This window comes from Desmodus rotundus, chromosome 12 (assembly GCF_022682495.2).
Source record: "Desmodus rotundus isolate HL8 chromosome 12, HLdesRot8A.1, whole genome shotgun sequence".
Taxonomy (NCBI): Eukaryota; Metazoa; Chordata; class Mammalia; order Chiroptera; family Phyllostomidae; genus Desmodus; species Desmodus rotundus.
Window position 1 is genome coordinate 96,822,095 of NC_071398.1, and position 17,310 is coordinate 96,839,404.

At 48.7% G+C, this 17,310-nt stretch overlaps 1 protein-coding gene across 7 annotated transcripts in view; it reads right to left on the reverse strand.

Annotated features, from left to right (window-relative positions):
- Positions 1-17,310, reverse strand: part of DNM3 (dynamin 3) — a 381,825-nt gene that overhangs the window by 13,089 nt on the left and 351,426 nt on the right. For 5 of the 7 annotated variants that reach the window (XM_053914860.1, XM_053914861.1, XM_053914862.2 and 2 more), the window contains 2 exons: positions 15,642-15,868; positions 14,843-15,079 (listed from right to left, as the gene is read on the reverse strand). In XM_053914860.1, coding sequence (XP_053770835.1) covers positions 14,843-15,079; positions 15,642-15,868 — 464 coding nt within the window. Of the gene's footprint in view, positions 1-3,724; positions 10,180-14,842; positions 15,080-15,641; positions 15,869-17,310 lie in introns of those variants that run through there. The other 2 variants (XM_045189572.2, XM_053914859.1) reach the window with 1 other exon arrangement.

The window sequence follows — 17,310 nt, forward strand, 5'->3', positions numbered from 1 at the left end:
TGTAAGAGAGTCAAATGCACACACTGGGTGGGCGGCGTGGAAGAGAGAAGAATGTAGGAGGGCTCTCAGTGCCTCTTGTGATTCTCTCCTAAGAATGGGAGGAATGAAATTTCATCTGCTCACATTGGGTGAGCTGGTTCTGAGTATTCATGATGTGAGGCCGGCCTTGGCATGGGTTGGGGGAGGGTTCGGTCGGACAAATCTCTCAGGTGCTTCTGCACATGGGGTGAGTTGGGAGCCCCCTTTGCTGAAATGGCTGGGTCCTTCTGCCCTGCCCCCATCCCTCCTCTGGCGGGAGTGGGGGTTATCACAGTGGGAAGTGTGCGAGCCAGACTGGGCCTACGGAGCTCAGGGTCCTCCCTTCCTTTGCTGAAGCCCACCTCTCCAGACTGCAGTCCAGGACTCTGTCTACTGAGCGGTGTCCTGGCACGTTCCAATCAACAGCTCTCCAACTGGACGGTGCATCTGAGTTCCCTTGGACAGCAGGGGGGAGGAGGGGGCGGGGAGTGGTGGTGCGTGCAAGAACACGAGGCTCTGGGTCCCAGACGGAGCTCCAGCGGGGTGAGACACTCCCGGTGTGTTTCCAAATGATGCTGGTGCGGCTGGTCCTGGGACTAGGCTCTGAAAACCATTCTTCCAAGGCATGGTACCTAATTTTGACCTGACTTTACTTTGGCAATTCATTTCACTTGTCAGGTAACGAAGGAGCAATACGAGCAAGTGCTAGGGCGGGGAACTTAAGAAGGATGAAAAAAATACTTTGACATCTTTGGGAATGAGACTTGGGCAGAGGTCAAATCGGTTTTAGGTTTGTTCTGTAAAGACAAGGTCCCACAGCACGGAAGCTTTCTCGCTGGTCGTAACCAGCAGAACTCCCCTTGCTTAGGGGAGCTCGAGGTTGCTTTTGAAAGTGGCAGGAGGTGTGGAAAGCCAGCATCTCTAAACGCGCCCTCCAAACGCTCATCTTTGGACAGGGCATGGTTAACGTCCAACCTAACTAGCCAGGGGGATCCAGATTACAAAAAAGAAGAAGAAAACCCTCAAAAAAAGATACACCAAGATTGACACTTGTAAAAAGAAATGAGAGCTGCCTAAGAGGGTAGTTATTTGCATAAAAAGAATATGCAGTAGGCTTCTTGTATACCACAAGGTCTACTTGCTAAATATAAAGCTTGAAACTGTCACGGTCTCACAAATTCAATTTCATGTCATTACATTTAGGACCATGGGAGGGTTAATGTACACATCTCAGGTTTCTAGGAGACACAAGAATCTCATGTCCACTTGGCCGACATTTTTATCTTATTGATGAAATGGATCAAAAAAAAGAAAAAAAGGAAGGATTTGTCTACTAAACCACAAGCAATAAGATACATCCTTTCTTTTGGCTACACCTGGTGAATTTGGTAAAAAAGAAAGCAAAAGAGACCAAAACCAAAAACTGCTTCTGCGTTTTCTCAAATTGTGAAGAGCGCCTCTCACTGGGGACTCTTGGGAACTTGAAGCCAAAGCAGCACCAGGCAGTAAAGGCTCTGGTGGCATCAGGGAGTTGAACTAGGGGGTGTCTGTAGTATCTCCCTCCCAGGGACTGAAGTCCTCGCCTCTCCACAACCCAACTTTATCCTTGCGACACTTCTCAAAGTTTCAGGCACGTAGGCCTGGTTTACCATCCGAATGACACCGTAAACTTCCTATGAACTGAGACTGCGCCCTGACCTGCTTGCGGCCTTCCACAGCACCTGCAGAGCGCAGGGTCCCAACCAGCAGGCAGAGAACGTGAGTGACAGAATACACCCAAGGATAAGCCAAACAAGAGGGCCTGCCAGTGAAAGGATGGAAGGGCAACCAGCTATGACTCAGGACTTCCTCCTGTGGATGTCTGCTTTAAGAGAGATTATGGGGCACAGTATTTTTTTTTAATCCTCACCCAAGGATACATTTATTGATGAGACAGAGAGAGAGAGAGAGAGAGAGAGAGAGAGAGAGATTGATTGGTTGCTTCCCATACACGCCCGGACTGGAGACCAAGCCCACAACCTAGGTATGTGACCTGACCAGGAATCGAACCTGTGACCTTTCAGGGCACAGGATGATGCTCCAACCAACAGAGCCACAGCAGCCAGCGCGGGGGCACAGCACTTAAAATGTCGGCCTTGCATCCGCACTTTGCTTCATATGTTGGGCATTTATTCACCAGACAGGTTTGACACGTGTAGAAGGTATAAGGGTGAGAAAAAATGCTCTAACCATCACGATTCTATCCACGTGGAAGCTAACATTTTGTAACTTACTATGAAGAAAACTATAGGATGATCTCCAGCATGTTCTTGGCCTTTTCAGCTTTAGTGGCAGAATAAGCCAATACTGCCCATGAATAGTTTACAGTAGATGTTGGAAAGCACATAGGACTTGGAGTCCATTTAAAGGTTTTAAGGAATTCTCTAATGTGATTCTTGCTGCGTATCAGAGCCAGCATTGCTTTCCCCTGTGAAAACAACCCGTGACTTTATAATGTATGTCATTGGGAAAGTATGAGTCTATTGATGGAACTTGAAATAAGCACATGAGGAGAAAAACAGGCCATAATTTTTATTTGATGATACAAACCTATACTATCCTGTATAAATTAGTCTCTGCGATAAATGTCAATGTAATCCACCTTGGCAGTCTTTCTCTGCATTATCTTAAATATCTAACTTGGACCTCACCCACAGGCATGGCGCTGATACACCCGCCTGGGTGGGAGGCAGCTGAAGGGTTGATTTGCTCACATTAGCTCTGCTCAGTTTGTGACTCGTAAAAAGAATTTTACAATAGCATTCACCCAGGCAAGGTTTTTCCAATAGACTAGAACGAGAGAGAAACTGTTTCAATTGCTTCTGAAAATACATAAAATTTTGGGCCGGTTCCAACATAAATTTCGATTAAACATCGCACGGTAACTCATTTTGTAGCGCTTCATTCTCGTTCACGTGTCAGGTAGGGTATGAAGACACGGAGGGACAGAGACACAGACAGCCCCTGCCCAGGAGTTTCCAGTGGAGCAGGGGGGAGAGCCGAGGCAGCAGTGACACCAGCGGGACAGTGTGATGACAGGATGATGACTCGGGAGTTGGAGGGACACCTGGAGTCTCAGCCTGGAGCTGGAAAGAGGCTGGGGATTTGGAAAGACGTCCAGAGCCGGGGAAGGTGGAGGGGCTGGAGGAGGAAAGGAGTGTCTCCAGAGGAAGAAACACTACGTGCGAAGGGAAGAGACTGTCACTTGGAGAAAGCAAGTGTCTCTCATTCTTTACCCCAGGGTCTCAATTCCTGGTGTAGCTCCAAGTCCTAATTCGTAAAGCAGGTGACTTAGAGGGTTTTTAGCCGTATCAAAATATGATTCCTAAAAAGCACTACTTTTGAGATTACCTTTTTATGTTTAAACCTCTGCACTGGCTCCCTGACAACAAGATATGCTGGGGGGAGAAAAAGACTGAGAGATGACCCCCCTCCCCCAAAGCAGAAGGTAAGAGGATTGCAGCGAGAAAGCTACATGGGGAGAAGGAACACGATTTTTAAAGAGAAGCACACACACAGGGCTAAGGAGCAAGGTCAGGCAGTGAACTGTCCCGTGACTTTTCCCTTCTCACTGTCTCTCTCCCCCTCCCTCCCTCCCTCCCTCTCTCCTCTCTCTCTCTCCTTTGAGAATCCCCCAAAGAGATCTCCAAGGACTTACACGCTGTAGGAACCTAGTCCCACGGATGGCAGCTGGAGTAACACTATTTCTAACCCTCTTTGTTGTCTTCTGCTCTGGGCTCCCTGCCCTCCCCGCACTCCCGCCCAGGCACCCCGGGAAAGGGTTGGTCGGCTCCGCATCTGGGAGAAGGAGGGAGCTGGGAAGGAGGTGCCAGGAAAGAGCTCCTACAAGAGGCAGGCTCCCACTTTGGGGATGCACAGCCCTTTGTCCTCTGGTGTCCAGGAGAACAAAAAAAAGCAACCAGGGTGGGGAAGAGAAAGACATCGCCCCAATCTCTGTATAAAAATGAACCTTCCTGCCTGCCTCGGAGCTGTGGGAGGCTTTTGCCCCTTTCTGAGCGGGAGCAAGGCCCCCTCAGGCCTGGGATTCCGACTTGGGCCTCACTTCAGAGTGTAACTATGGAATTAGAAATATTGATGGAAAGAGGGACTCTCCAATGCCTTGTATTTTTTGAAACAACAACAAAAAAACAGAGCACAAGGAATTTGACGGTTTACGTTGCACCAATGTTTCCTTTCTGCCTGACCGTGACTCCTGGTGAATTAAAGGGCCAGTTTTAAACACACCGCCGGGTATCTTTCGAGTCACTGACGTCAGTCCCGGGGTAGAGAGGGAGACAAAGAGTGGCCCTGGCCTCCTGGCAGTCCCTGCGATTAAACAAAGTGCCAGCAGGGGGAGCTCTCACACGCCGTAGAGCTCCTATTTCCAAAACAGAACTCGCAGGCAAACGAAAACAGAGGGGCAGTGTGCCTCTCTCGAGCTGCCATCTCAGGGAACAAACATGTGACTCAGTCCAATTAAATGCTCAGCGCGAAGCCAAGGATGAGCCTGGCGGGGACCGGACGGCCCTCATCTGCTCTGTCCATGTTCCGAGGCAGCTAAACGGGGGCGCTCGTTAGCTCTTGCAAAAGACCCGGGGCAGGAAGCCGACTTCGGGGGTAATTCTCAACATCCTCAAGTGGTATATTGTCTCTAAATGAGTCCTTGACCCTGGCTCCAAAACCGCATTTTCTTTGGTGGCTGAAGGCGCTACAAAAACTCCCAACCGTTCCTTCTCCTTTTACTCAGTGGCTGGTTGGGCTTTTTTTTTTTTTTTTTTAAATAAAAAAAAAAGGAGGGAAACGCTGTGTTTGTGAAAATCGGTGCTAAAAGGACAAGGAATCCTACGTCCCCTGGGCCATGTTAAGAGTCTGCAGAAAGAATTAGAGCTTTCTAACACCCCCCCCCAAGTGGAACACAAAGAATTGACTCAGGCAAACAGCGAGGGGTGTCTGAATTTAACAGTTCTCCGATTTGTAGGGTAAGTCTTTACATTTTGGATGGGGTTGTGGGAGCTGGCATACCGGGCGCACAGGATGATCGGAACCGCTGAACCTGCAGGAAATTTTCTCCCAATCCCTTTTCATCTCTCGCCAATAAGAAGTCAAACTTTTTGTTTTACACCTTAATGGTATGCCCACATTTAAAATTTTTATACAAGCTCCTACAGAAACTTTAACTAGACCCATTCAGACCCAAAGTCACTAAATACAGCTAGTCTAGACGGAAAAATCTATGAAAACCATATGTCTTTGAGGCATCTGTCTTACAAAAACTGCCATTGTCCTGCAGAAAGACTTCACGAAGTATGTTTTTTGGAGCACACCGGTCTGATGAGTGTGGGGCCCGTGCTGAAGGAGCCGGCCCGGCCCGGCCTTGCATGGCGAAAGGAACGCCAAACTGTTTACAAATGAATGGCGCTCCTCTGTAAACACCACCGAAAGGGAAGGCAAAGGCAGATGGAGTTCCAATTTCCATTATTCTTGAAGGGATTGAAAACGTTTAGTTTTGTTCCTCTACATTCCTGCAGGATGTTCCACCGGGGAGCTCAAAGCAACTCCGTTCCCACACCCAGAAAACTCTGTTGAATGACGGCGTCCGTGGATGAGGCCAAAGAACCAGAACATTTTCTGATTATTACCTCATCCTGCTGGCCTGCCAAAAATAGCCAGAGGGCAGGTGTCCGACCTAAGAAACCAAGGCAGTCTGTCCTAAACGACTGGGGGTAGGGCCCGGCTGGGAGTCCCGGGAAGTCAGAAGGACCGGGGTGCAGAGCAGGGGTGCAGTGTGCCCCTTGGCAATGCACGCAACGGGGAAGGCTCTGAAACCTTGCCTTCCCCATTTCACGTTGCTTTCTGAACTGGAGGCGATGGTCCCCTACCTTTGTTATTCTGCCTATGATACGTGTTTTTTACATCTCAAAATGCACTTGAATAAGTGCTATGAAATGCATAGGAAACAAGCAGAAAAACCAAACTTTACTGATAAAAATAATACTTTAAAGGAAAACTGAACAGTCTATGGAGACTATGGAAGTGTTTATGAATTGCGAAGGTTCCTTGTGACCCTGAGGAATGTTGTCCTCAGGCGTCTCGCTCTACAGGGAAGGGTGCTTTGGAGCAAAGCAACAATGGTTACTGGCATGAGCACGCTGTCCAGTCACCTGGGAGACTCTGAATGAACAGAACACATCAAATAGCCACATCAGGAGAAAAGGTCCTGGGTGGGAGGTGGCGTGAACAGTTAAAAAGAAGGAAACCTATACTCTGTCATCAATCATGCACCCAAGCTTTAAGCACAAGTGAGAAACACTATTTCGACATGTTTATTCAAAGACACTGTGCTGTAAAATGAGTTTGCAGTATTTTTATTAGTTTTCAAGGTTACGATGGTAATGGCGGTCATTTCAGAGTGTTTGAAATATTAACACAAATCAAGCGATCATAGCGATGTCCCTCAGGACAGTTTCCTAAACTGAGCTATGGGGCATTTAAGTTCGTTAAAGTCTACCAGGGTTGTTCTGGTCCATGAATTTCCGGGCCGAGCGCTCGGATACTACTAGTGCTAGAGCTAAAACCTGAAGTTGGCCCCCCCCCACCAGCCCCCCGCAAATGGCATGTGGCTTTATTTTGACTTCAGACCGAGATATGTGGAGGCCAATTACGGCGGTGGTTTCTCTAGTTAACACGTTGACTAGTGTTTCCTTAATTTCCACCCCAAGAGACGATAATTAAGATGGAATTGGCCTCCCATGAAGTTTTATTATTTTAGTTATTAAAATATTTTCCAACACTACTAAGAAGCAAAAGTAAATTCTGATTGTTTTACAAATAAGTAGATTTTTTTTTTCTTGAATTTTTATAGCTTCTCGTCCATGGTCTAAAGGTAGAGCAGTGGGCAGACTTCCGGCAAAGGCCCTCAAACGTGACACTGCGGGGAGATTGATTTGCGGGAAAACTTTCATTCACTCTTTAAATTAACGTTGAGAGTAACGCTAATATGAGCTTAAAAAAATACACACGGGACAGAATGTATCTTACATAAATATCCATTCCCAAGTGCAATAATTTCATTTTGGTCTCCACAAGCCTTTCCCATCTCCTGTGCTCATAAGAGGTCTCATTCTAGAAGAATGCGATAGTGGTGGACCAGAATATATTTTAATAAAGCTGCCGCACGGAAATGTGAGACTAAACACAGGCAGTCTTCACACAGTGGAGGCAACTGGTAAAATAATGTCATTTTCTGTGCCATATCCAAAGCCACCTGACCTGCTCTAACACCGTCTCCCTCTTGGTTTTCGACACTGCCAGAGAAACTTGGGGGTGCACTGGCGGTGGTTTGTCTAGTTGGCGGCTATGCATGTCTTCACCTTACCCCCCCCTCAGCTGGCTTACTCGCCCTTCCACAAAAGCGAAACAAACGAAACAAACCGGGGAAGGAAAGGAGCTTATGTCTAAATTTCTTATTAGCTTGCACACTTACTGGGTTCCCAGAAGGAACCCCATTCTGTTAGAGCAGAATTTACCTCTTATCCTATTGCCCTTGCGTTTAAAGGGAAATGCTGACTTTGTGAAGATTCGGGATTCTCCGTGTGCCTGCGCCCCTCACGTCGAGAAGGCCCGGCCTGGACATCGATGCTGTGTGATCGAGAACTCTGCCACTTGCCACATTGACTAAGCATTTTTCCTGATCCTTGGGCGGAATGTGGCCTTTGTACAATTTATGTGAGCTCTAATAATTCTGACTGGAAAACGGGTGGACATTTCCTAGTGTTTATGGGAACAGTTAAAACATACTTCCAGAAATTAGAGCACTTGTTATTTGCGGTTCTGTCTATCATGTGGTTCCGGCGGCTCAGAAGCAGCCAGAGGAAAAGAAAGAACCAGGCCACGGGGAGGGGCGCCCAAATACCTTGTGGCTTCAGACTCTGTCCTGTGCAGCCTTGCTTCTGTTTTTGGTCAGACTTGCTGTATGACCTGAACATCCTCTCGATACCGGCAATGAGGCATCCGTAAACACACAAGCAGATTCTTCCCACACCGTCCCCTCTCCCTGCACTGAAAAATACTGGCCAGACCGCAAGTGTAATATTCTTTTGGCGACAGCATTTGGTAGGCCAGATGCATTTCATTTGGCAATGAACGGGTGTCAATATGTGTTTGGATGCGGAGGTTCCCCCCGATAACAGGTACAGTACGTTGGCTCAGGTAAGCTAAAGGATGTCAGTGTCAGGCATTTTAAAATTCTATGTTCAAGCGGCAATCGAGTTACAACAAGCAGACAGAAGCCACCAAGCCCTGAGCGAAATCCTCAGCTCTTTCCTCACAGTGAAGGAAGCAGGCGTTCCAGGCACATTCTGAGGGAAAGAATGAGCACCTCCATCTTCAGGTTGCATTTCCTGGCTGTTCACGGGCTAAAGCGGCTCCAGCAACCCCAGCCCCATGTCCGGTGGTTTGCTGCTGCTGCTCAGTCAGAGGGAAGGACGAGGCGCCCTGCGGTTCATTCGCATACTTTGCTGCTTGGAGAAAATTTAAGGGTGAAAAAAGCCAGGAACCGTGTTGTGCCATGAAACTTGGAAGTCATCGAAAAACATGCCATTTCAATCTCCCATGCCTTTCCACACGTGAAGACTTTCCCTGTAACATCAGGGGCCCAGCTTGTGGGTCCTGAGACTGTGTGTCTGCTGACATTGGGTAGAACTTTCTTCTCTTTTCTTTAAGCTGAGAAATAAAATCGACGTGTACAATGTATAGGAACCTTCAGCAGATTCTGAGGGGTGACAGTTTGCTGCCGACTGGCTACAGGAAGAACAATCATCGCCGTGTGTGCATTTTTCGCTGGTCAGTGGCCCCGCTGCCAGACGCCCGCCCTGGCCGTCTTCCCCTATCAACCAGGTGAGACCCCGGCCGGAGCTGGGCGCCCTGCGACTCAGAAAGGCTTTGTCTGCAATGGTCGAAGCTTAGCAATTTAGAGCCCCAAAGAGGACAAGAGCCACTGGTATTATTTGTCCTGGGACCAGGCAGCAGTCGTGTCTGGTCAACTTACTGGCAGCTACCGTGGGGCCGCCCAGAACATAGCATGAGACGGACATACCGTGAGATCTGCCTGCACTGGTGCGGCTTGTACTTGGCTTCCTGTACATCCTTCCTTATCCCCCCTTTCTTCTTACTCGCTTGCAACCTCGGCGGCTTGGGACAGTAAAGTAAAGGACACACTGAAAACAGAAAGGCCGTCAGCAGTCCCCCTCGACACATGTGCAAAACCCCCAGATTCTGGGCCTCAGAACGCTGGCGGTTCTATTCCTGGGCCTCGTCTACACAGCACCAGCCCTTCTGAGCGGTGGCGGGAGGCAGGTGTCCGAGGACAGTAGACTCTAGTTTGCTGGACCCAAGGAGGAGACCACCAGACTCATTTTACTTCCACTGAGACCAGACTGAAACCAAGGCCTGAAGAGGGAGCAGCTTCGACACTACCCATTGATCCGCCCCAGTGAAACACCCTGTTCCCACCACATCGCTGTGGGATTGGAATGACTTTGTTGGGACAGTAAATTGAGGGGCTTAGAATAAACTGCACATTTTCTTGAGTGAACAGCTTGTGGCCAAATTTCTGTTTTCATCCAAATATATTAAGCACCATGACAACTCATGTTAAACCTGCAATGAATTATTAATTACATTTGGGATTTTGGGTAACAAAGTTTGGAATACAGTAGCCTCAGGAGATGCCTTAAATTTTAAGAATCAGGAAGAGCATCTCAGACTTGATTCTCTCCTTGGCAGTCATACCTTTTAAAAATCTTTGCTAAAAATAAAAACTGTTCCCTGAACACTCCAAATACCTAATTGCGGATTTAGTTGTTTGTTCTCTGAAGGGGAAGGACGGGGGAGGGGTGGGGAAAGAGAAATCACAAGACAAATTCATCATCTGTCCAAATGGCCCCCAGCTGCTTAGAGGAGTCACCCTCTGGACGGGCTGCGCAGGAGGGAGCAAGTCGGGTCGGTCCCAGGACATGACCGCGGGGGAGTCGGACACAGGCCGGGCACACGAGCCGCTTAACTGTCCGTGGACCTGAGCCCCGAGGTCAAGGTTCGGCAGCTTCATCCTTCATGGCACCAAACCTTGAGGTTAGGGATGCAAAGACACACTCATAAGCACTGTGGGTTCGTCCTTACTCAGACTTTGGGGGACTGGCTGAAATAACAAAACAAGAGAAGGAGCCCTTACCCATAAGTGCAAGGGAGCCTGCGTTACCTATGCATCGAATCGACACATAAAACATGTAAAGGAGATACGGCCCGGCAGGGTATCCAGGGCAAATGTTCACAACGAGGTTAAATGGTAAAGAGAACCAAATGGCTTTTACCTCCGTAAAGAACAGCATAGGAGTCCCTACGTGGAGGGTTTCTCTGTCTTCACCATGGTTGGTTTAGTGCTAAGTTACCCATCACGTGGGGCTGTAATGAGGCTCCGCGTGCAACACGCCAAGTCAGGGAAACCGCCTACGTCACATAACCTAAGTGGGGACCGAGGGCCATCTGTGCGATGCAGGACGCTGGCTGCCTCGGGGGGCTCCGCAGAGACTTTCAGGGGAGCAGTGCTGGGTTCCCAGGCCGTGTTCCTGTCACATGGCTGAGCTGGAGTACAAGCCAAACCCTTTCCTATGATTCAGTTTTGCCATTTTCAAAAGACACCACTGGCCTCGGTGAGGAGCGTGGTTGCAAGACAGTACGTCTATGCTTCAACGTTTTTAAAAATATAAGATGGAGTGATGAGGTCAATGAAGTTTGCTTTTCCTTGGAGAGAGACCCTTCCTCCTACCCCGATCCCCTTCTGACCGTTGCAAAATAGCTCGGTCCAAGGAAAGGAGAGAAGACAAATGAGTGAAACAATGCCAGAATCAGCTGTTGCCAGGAAAAACACACGCTGATTCAGTTCATTTGTTCCGTCAATGTCCAAGGCTACGATTCCCAATTAACTAGTTTTACCAAGTTGGAACCAAAAATAGCTACATCAGCCCTCGAGTTAGTCTTGGGGAAGAAGAGTAGGAGCTCCCAGCAAGAGAAGAGGACCCCTGAGGAGGTGGGGATGTCTGAGAGCACCTTGCTGAACAAGGACACCACGGGCTGGGACTTTCAGACGAGGTTGAGCACCTTCACCGCAGTCGTGTGGGGCAACGGGCAATCCAAACAGGCAGGCGATGGAAAACATCCTGCAGATCGGACCTGCATGCACGCGAGTTACTAATGACAGAAGCATCCGTGCTGGTGGGTCTCCCTGGGACTGAGACGCTCCCCTAGTTCGGGTGGAATTAATTAAAACAGGCGCGCAGTTTGCAATACGTCCAGCTCCCTCCCTGAAAGGCTCTGTGCACATAAACCAGAACAGCTTGGGAAGCTGGGAAGCGCTGGGCCAAAGATGACTCCACCAGCCTGCCCTTCCTGTGCCTTCACGTTGCAAGGAGAGACAGAATAATAATCTTAAAAAAAAAAAAAAACAACCAAAACCCAGAACGCTCATGGTTTCTGTACAAGTCAAGTACTTTCATTACCTTTGAACTGGGTTAAAATAAAAGTATATAGGCTCTTAAAAGTCAAGGTCATTACTTGCTAGTGAAGCTGCGAATTATCCAGAAGAAAACTGCGCACAGGGCCATGCCCAGTGGGAGAGCCTCTGGCCTCCCAAGGTTCAGTTGTGGCCTTCGGAATGTTAAAGCCCTGCAGGGAGCCGGCGGGACACCAACCATGCTGTCTCGTCACCTTAGGAGTTTCTGGTTCCAGATAAAAGAGGAGAAAGGGCCCCTAACAAAGTAAGGAACTGGGGGGTGGGGTGGGGTGGGGAATCAAGCTTCCTTCTTATAAAGCTAAGGGTTGTTTTTCTGGAGATGATGGATAATGGCATTTCAACTTTATGAAGTTTTTAATAGAGACAGTGTAACAAATCAAGGAGGGAAAAGAGAAAATATAAATAAATAGAACAAGGTGAAATTTCAACAAGCGCTTCCCTCAACTTCTTTCTTTCCTTCCCTTCTATCTTTCTTTCTCTCTTTTCCTTCCTTCTTTCCTTCCTTCCTTCCTTCCTTCCTCTCTCTCTGTCTTTCTTTTTCTTTCTTTCTTTTATCTTTGTCTCTCTCTCTCAGTCTTTTTTTTATGAAATCTTAAACCCCATTTCTGGCTTGCATTTGGTAGGATTCCTGATCTGACTTTTATTAAAAACAGACTTTATGTGGTCAGAATCCTCCATCTAAAGCTAAGCTTGAGTAGGCATAAGGACCCAGCAAAGCTGTTCTTGCTCTCTCAGGTGCCCCCTGCCCAACCCCCCACAGGGACTTCTCTCCCAATGTGAGCTAACTGGCCCGAAACTGGAGGGCTCAGCACAAAACACTTTCCCCTTCCACTCTGAGTTTGCATTTCTGTTTCACATGTGAGACTCTTCAATGCCAGATCAAGTTAAGTATGGCTCTAACTTGAGAATATTCTAGAATGTTTGAATAACAACTGTTGTCCTATAAATTCCCCAACGCAGATGAACGAAAGCTGGTGCCCCCTTTTCTCCAGCTGGGGCTACCGATTCCCGCCACAATGTGTGCGAGCTCGGGAACCCCTGGGGCGACCCCACCTGGCTAGCACACCCGTTTAGCATGGCACAGTGTCTCCGAAGGGTGCTGGCCGGGCAGCGCATCTGTAGCCAGGAGCCGAGGCAGACAAGCGAGCAGGCAAAGACATGCACTATCATCCTGGGGACAAGCAGCACCGGTGGCTCTGGTTCCTTCTCGTAGCTCAACAGACAAAATGACCAATTCCCAGGCTTCTGGACGGGACCCTACCTTCCTGCGTCAACACCCCACCCCCAGCACTCTCCTTACCTTCCTGGCACAATGAGAAGCACTTGTCCGGTCAAGTTGAGGTTTCCTAAAACAAGAATTTAATCTGGCCTGCAGTGAGGCTCGGTGCTGACATGCGTGTTTTCTTACATGCAAGGGGGAGCCTTCGGAATCCTCCTCAAAGGGAGGGGGTTCAATCTTTTCTCACCCCTCGCACTGAGAATGTCCAGAGCGTGTTCTGTGGTCACACTGGGGAGTGCAGCTGACATCTAGTGGGAAGAGGCCAGGAAGCTGCTACCCATCCTAAAATGCACAGGGCAAGCACCCTATAACCGAAACGTCAGCAGTGCCGAGGTTGAGGGGCCCTGGTGGTGTGGTTGGGGAATGCGGCTCTGCAGTCAGGCTGATTGGGATCGAAGCCCAGCTCCTCCAGGGCCTGCCTGGTGGGGCAGCCTTGGCCAGGCTGCTTCCCCGATGTGCCCTGTCTGCAAAGTGGAGAACGGCCCACCTCGCTGGGTTTGTTGGGTTGGATACAAACGTGCCCGCAAAGCAATGAGGGCAGTGCCCGGATGTCCTGAGAGCATGTTAAATGAGAGCTACTGTTATTGCCACTATTTCTAGAGATTTTGCTCAGTTCCAAAGAAATGACAATATAAGCCAAACCTACTAGGTTTAGAGAAAAAAATATATATAGGTTTGAGAATGCAAATATCCTCTTTGATGAGGACCAAAATGATGATAAAGGTAATGACCACAAGGCTTGCCAGTTTATCAGACACTTTCAAACGCCTTGTCTCACATGATTTGGGCAACAGCCTTGTTGAATTTGCCCCGATTTCACAGGTGAGGGTGTCCTGGCCCAGAGGTAAGTGAGTTGCCCAGGGTCTGTGGCAAAGCAGGCCTGACTCCTCTCCCCGCTATTCTTGGTCCAGGGCCTCGGTTTACCAGTTTCTGAGGCCTCTTGGGTTCATTGCACCCGACACCCTGAAGATCCAAACAAATGCAAGCACACTAATCAGAGGGTGAGGGGACCCCAGATTCCTGGGCAGCTGCAAGTCACTTCCGCTACACATACAGTAAGGTCCTCCTCAGGGAACCTACAAATATTTTAACCCTCTGAGTTGAATTTTTAAAAATTAACTTTCTATATGGGCTAATTTTCTTTCCTTTTAGAATCCTTCTTATTGACTTTAAAAATCTAATTCTATTTTCAAGATCTCTAATTATTCACATTGTACATTTTTTTATTATAAATGTAGAAAGGTGGGAATCTAGCTTTAACTATATGCATGTTTCAAGTTCCATTTGTCTACCACTATTTTGTTTCACAGTTAAGGCTGGAAACCCTCGTATGAATGCCAAAACGTGTTATTCAAATGCACAGCACCCTGCCCCGCATGTGGTCGGGACCGCACACAGCAACCATTATGTCTACGTAACATTTCCAGGCATAGTTTTAAAAAAATCTGCAGACTAATCAGCCAGATTTTTACTCTGCCTACATTAATGTTAATAGTGTTGGGTTTAAGGGCCATAGTTCAGAGGGCAGATGGATAATATTCCTTGAAGTCAGTGGTTTTTGAGAATTCCTTTGGTAACAGAGAAGGCGAGGGCTAGCCGGTGATACGCTCATGACCTTGGAGCACACAGCTTGCCTCCTTCATTTCAAAGCTCTCCATCAAATTCTACAAACAGCTGCCAAAATGTCAATCATATGGACCCAGTTTTCTTGGGTCTCAGTTTGTGCCAAACAATAAAGGAGAGGTTTAGACCACATTTTGGTTTTTAAATGGTGTAGGAGCTTAGCAATTTCCTTAGGGTTCCCCTCCCAGATGAAAACTGCAAACATGGACGATAATATCTTTGCAATTTTCTTTCTCAAGTACCTTTTGTCTGCTGTGCTGAGAGAAGAGAACCGAAGAGCACCCGCACACAGTCTTCCGCGCAGCAAGCACACTTACCTGGGGACACTGGGAGGGGCCCTGGTTGGTCGAGAGGGGACTTGCGGAGGGGCTCCGAATGCATCGTTGCTATTGGGGAAGGGAGGCAACGGGCCCGGCCGGAATGGAACTGGGGGCGCCCCCGAGTGGGGCCCCGGGGAGGGGATGGCGGGAGCGGGCCCTCGGCCAGACGCAGGCCGTGTCAGGGGGGTGCTCAAGGTCGGCCGCCTTTGGGTGGTGGGGCTCGGAGGAGGTGACCTAGGGAAAGAGGCCAGCGGTTAACCACTCCTACATTCTGTCTGAATTCATCTTAAAAAAATATTTTATACTTCCTGGTTGCTTTCTAAAAATTATTTCTTGACTGAGACACTTAGACCCATGTTAGGAATGTTAAAAGGTATAAAAGCGTAAACGGTGAGAAGGAAGTTTCCCTTCCCCACCCCTTCACTCTGCAGAGGCAGCCAAGGGTACTGTCTTTTTAACTATATTCTACAGTCGTTTCTCTCTCTATATAAATTCCCACTTTTTAACATAAACACTCTATAACTTATTTTCCCGTGAGCTTCACAAGATCTTGACTATCTTTTCATTTTGGTACTTAGAGAACAGTCTTCCTCTTTTTAACGGCTGTGTAATATTCCACTAGACAGAGGCATTGCGCTTGGTTTTGACAGGAGTCGGGATGATCTGACCCTCTCTCTCACTCCTGAACTTCATATACATTTTTCTCTCTTTTTCCAGAGGGGCCTAGGGGAGCACTCCCAGTAATCGACACTGACCCAGCCTGGCAGACGCCAGGGGCCGCGGGCCGTCCTCCTACCTGCGAGAGTGCAGGATCCAGGAGTCGTCCACGGGAGGCGGGGCGGGCGTGAACGTTGTGGCGGTGTTGATGTCGCCGATGATTGCGAGGGCTTCTTTCAGGGCCTGGTACATGCGCAGCATCTCGTCCCGGCGCTGAGCCTGCTCAGCCGACTCCTCCATCAGGGTGTTCTGGTCCTCGGAAGAGTACAGCTGTGCCAGGAGCTCCGAGTTTATGAAATCTTTCACCTGTCGGTCACCACAGAGAGGCAAGATGGGAATCAGTGGGTGATTGGATGGTAGGGGCTGGGTCAGAGCCTGTGGACAGAGTCCACAAAAGTCCACCCTGGGAAAAGGGCCGCGAGGTGCGCCTGTTCACTCCTGTCGTCTTCGCCACCCTCCCAGTGCTCAGACCCCTGCCGGTAAGCCCTCCCCCGCCCCAGGGCTGTCCACACGAAAGGAGAGCATAGCACAGTTGGTTGAAAAGAGGGCCACATGCTGCTGTCACCAGAGCAGGGCCTGCGGCTGGCCCAGCACGTCCACAGCCTTGCCTGGGGCTGCCTGGCTTGTAGACGAGGGAGGTGCCACAGCTAAGCAGCAGTAGCAGCTCCAGTAGGAAACAATCTCTGTCGTCCTAACACAGGTTATCCGTTCCCCGGCATTCCCAGTCCCTCACCGAGCTTTTACCAAAGTCCCTGGAATACGACGAAGACCGCAGGCTTCAAGGTGTGCTCAAAAGTGGGACTACCACCAAGCATAAGTACAGAGCCATATATAATTACGTGAGTTCACTTTCAAAGAAGGGGATACAACCTCTGCTTTCTAGAAGTTTACAGTACAAACTCCTTAACAGGAATGAGGATTGACCAGTGGTTTGGTGGTTGACAGATAAAAACAGACTAAATTATGAACAATCCATGTGGGGCACAGCAAGGACGGAGAGAGAGCCAGCTGCCCCATGTCATAGATACCATTGGTTTTCAGACACGCCACTATTTTATGTGCTACAGGAAAAAAACCCCCACCACCAATTAAAACTATGCCAGCCAGCATGGATGGACCTGGAGAGCATTATGCTAAGTGAAATAAGCCAGTCAGAGAAAGACAAATACCATATGATGTCACTCAAATGTGGAATCTAATGAACTGAACTAAGGGGGAAAATGGGGACAGACTCATACATAGAGAGCAGGCTGACAGCTAGCGGTGGGGCGAGGTTAAGGGGGTGAAGGGATGGAGCAAAAAGGAAAAAGGACTCATGGACATGGACAGCAGTGTGGTGATGGGGGGGAGGGTGATGTAAGAGGGATAAACGGTAAGGGGAAAAATACAGTAAAGAAAAACTATAACAGAATGCCAAGATGCCACTGAATGGGATAGGCATGTGTCTTCATGCGAGAAGAATTAAACGGGAAAAAAATGAACGTGAGAACTGAGGAAACACTGAGTATCCCGGGTGCCTTCACAAGTTGCTGATGATTCTCACCACATCCTTAGGAAACGTGCCGCTAGCCCAGTTTTGGAGACGAAGAAACAGAAGTTCAAGAACTTTCAGTGACTCGCCCAACGTCGCACATTCGGTCGGACCTGGATCTTCTGACTTGACATGTAGTGCTCTTCCCATGCCGCCCTCTCCCCACTTGGACTAGGTGCTTAGCAGGGACCACTTAGGTGAAGCATCACTATTTTAG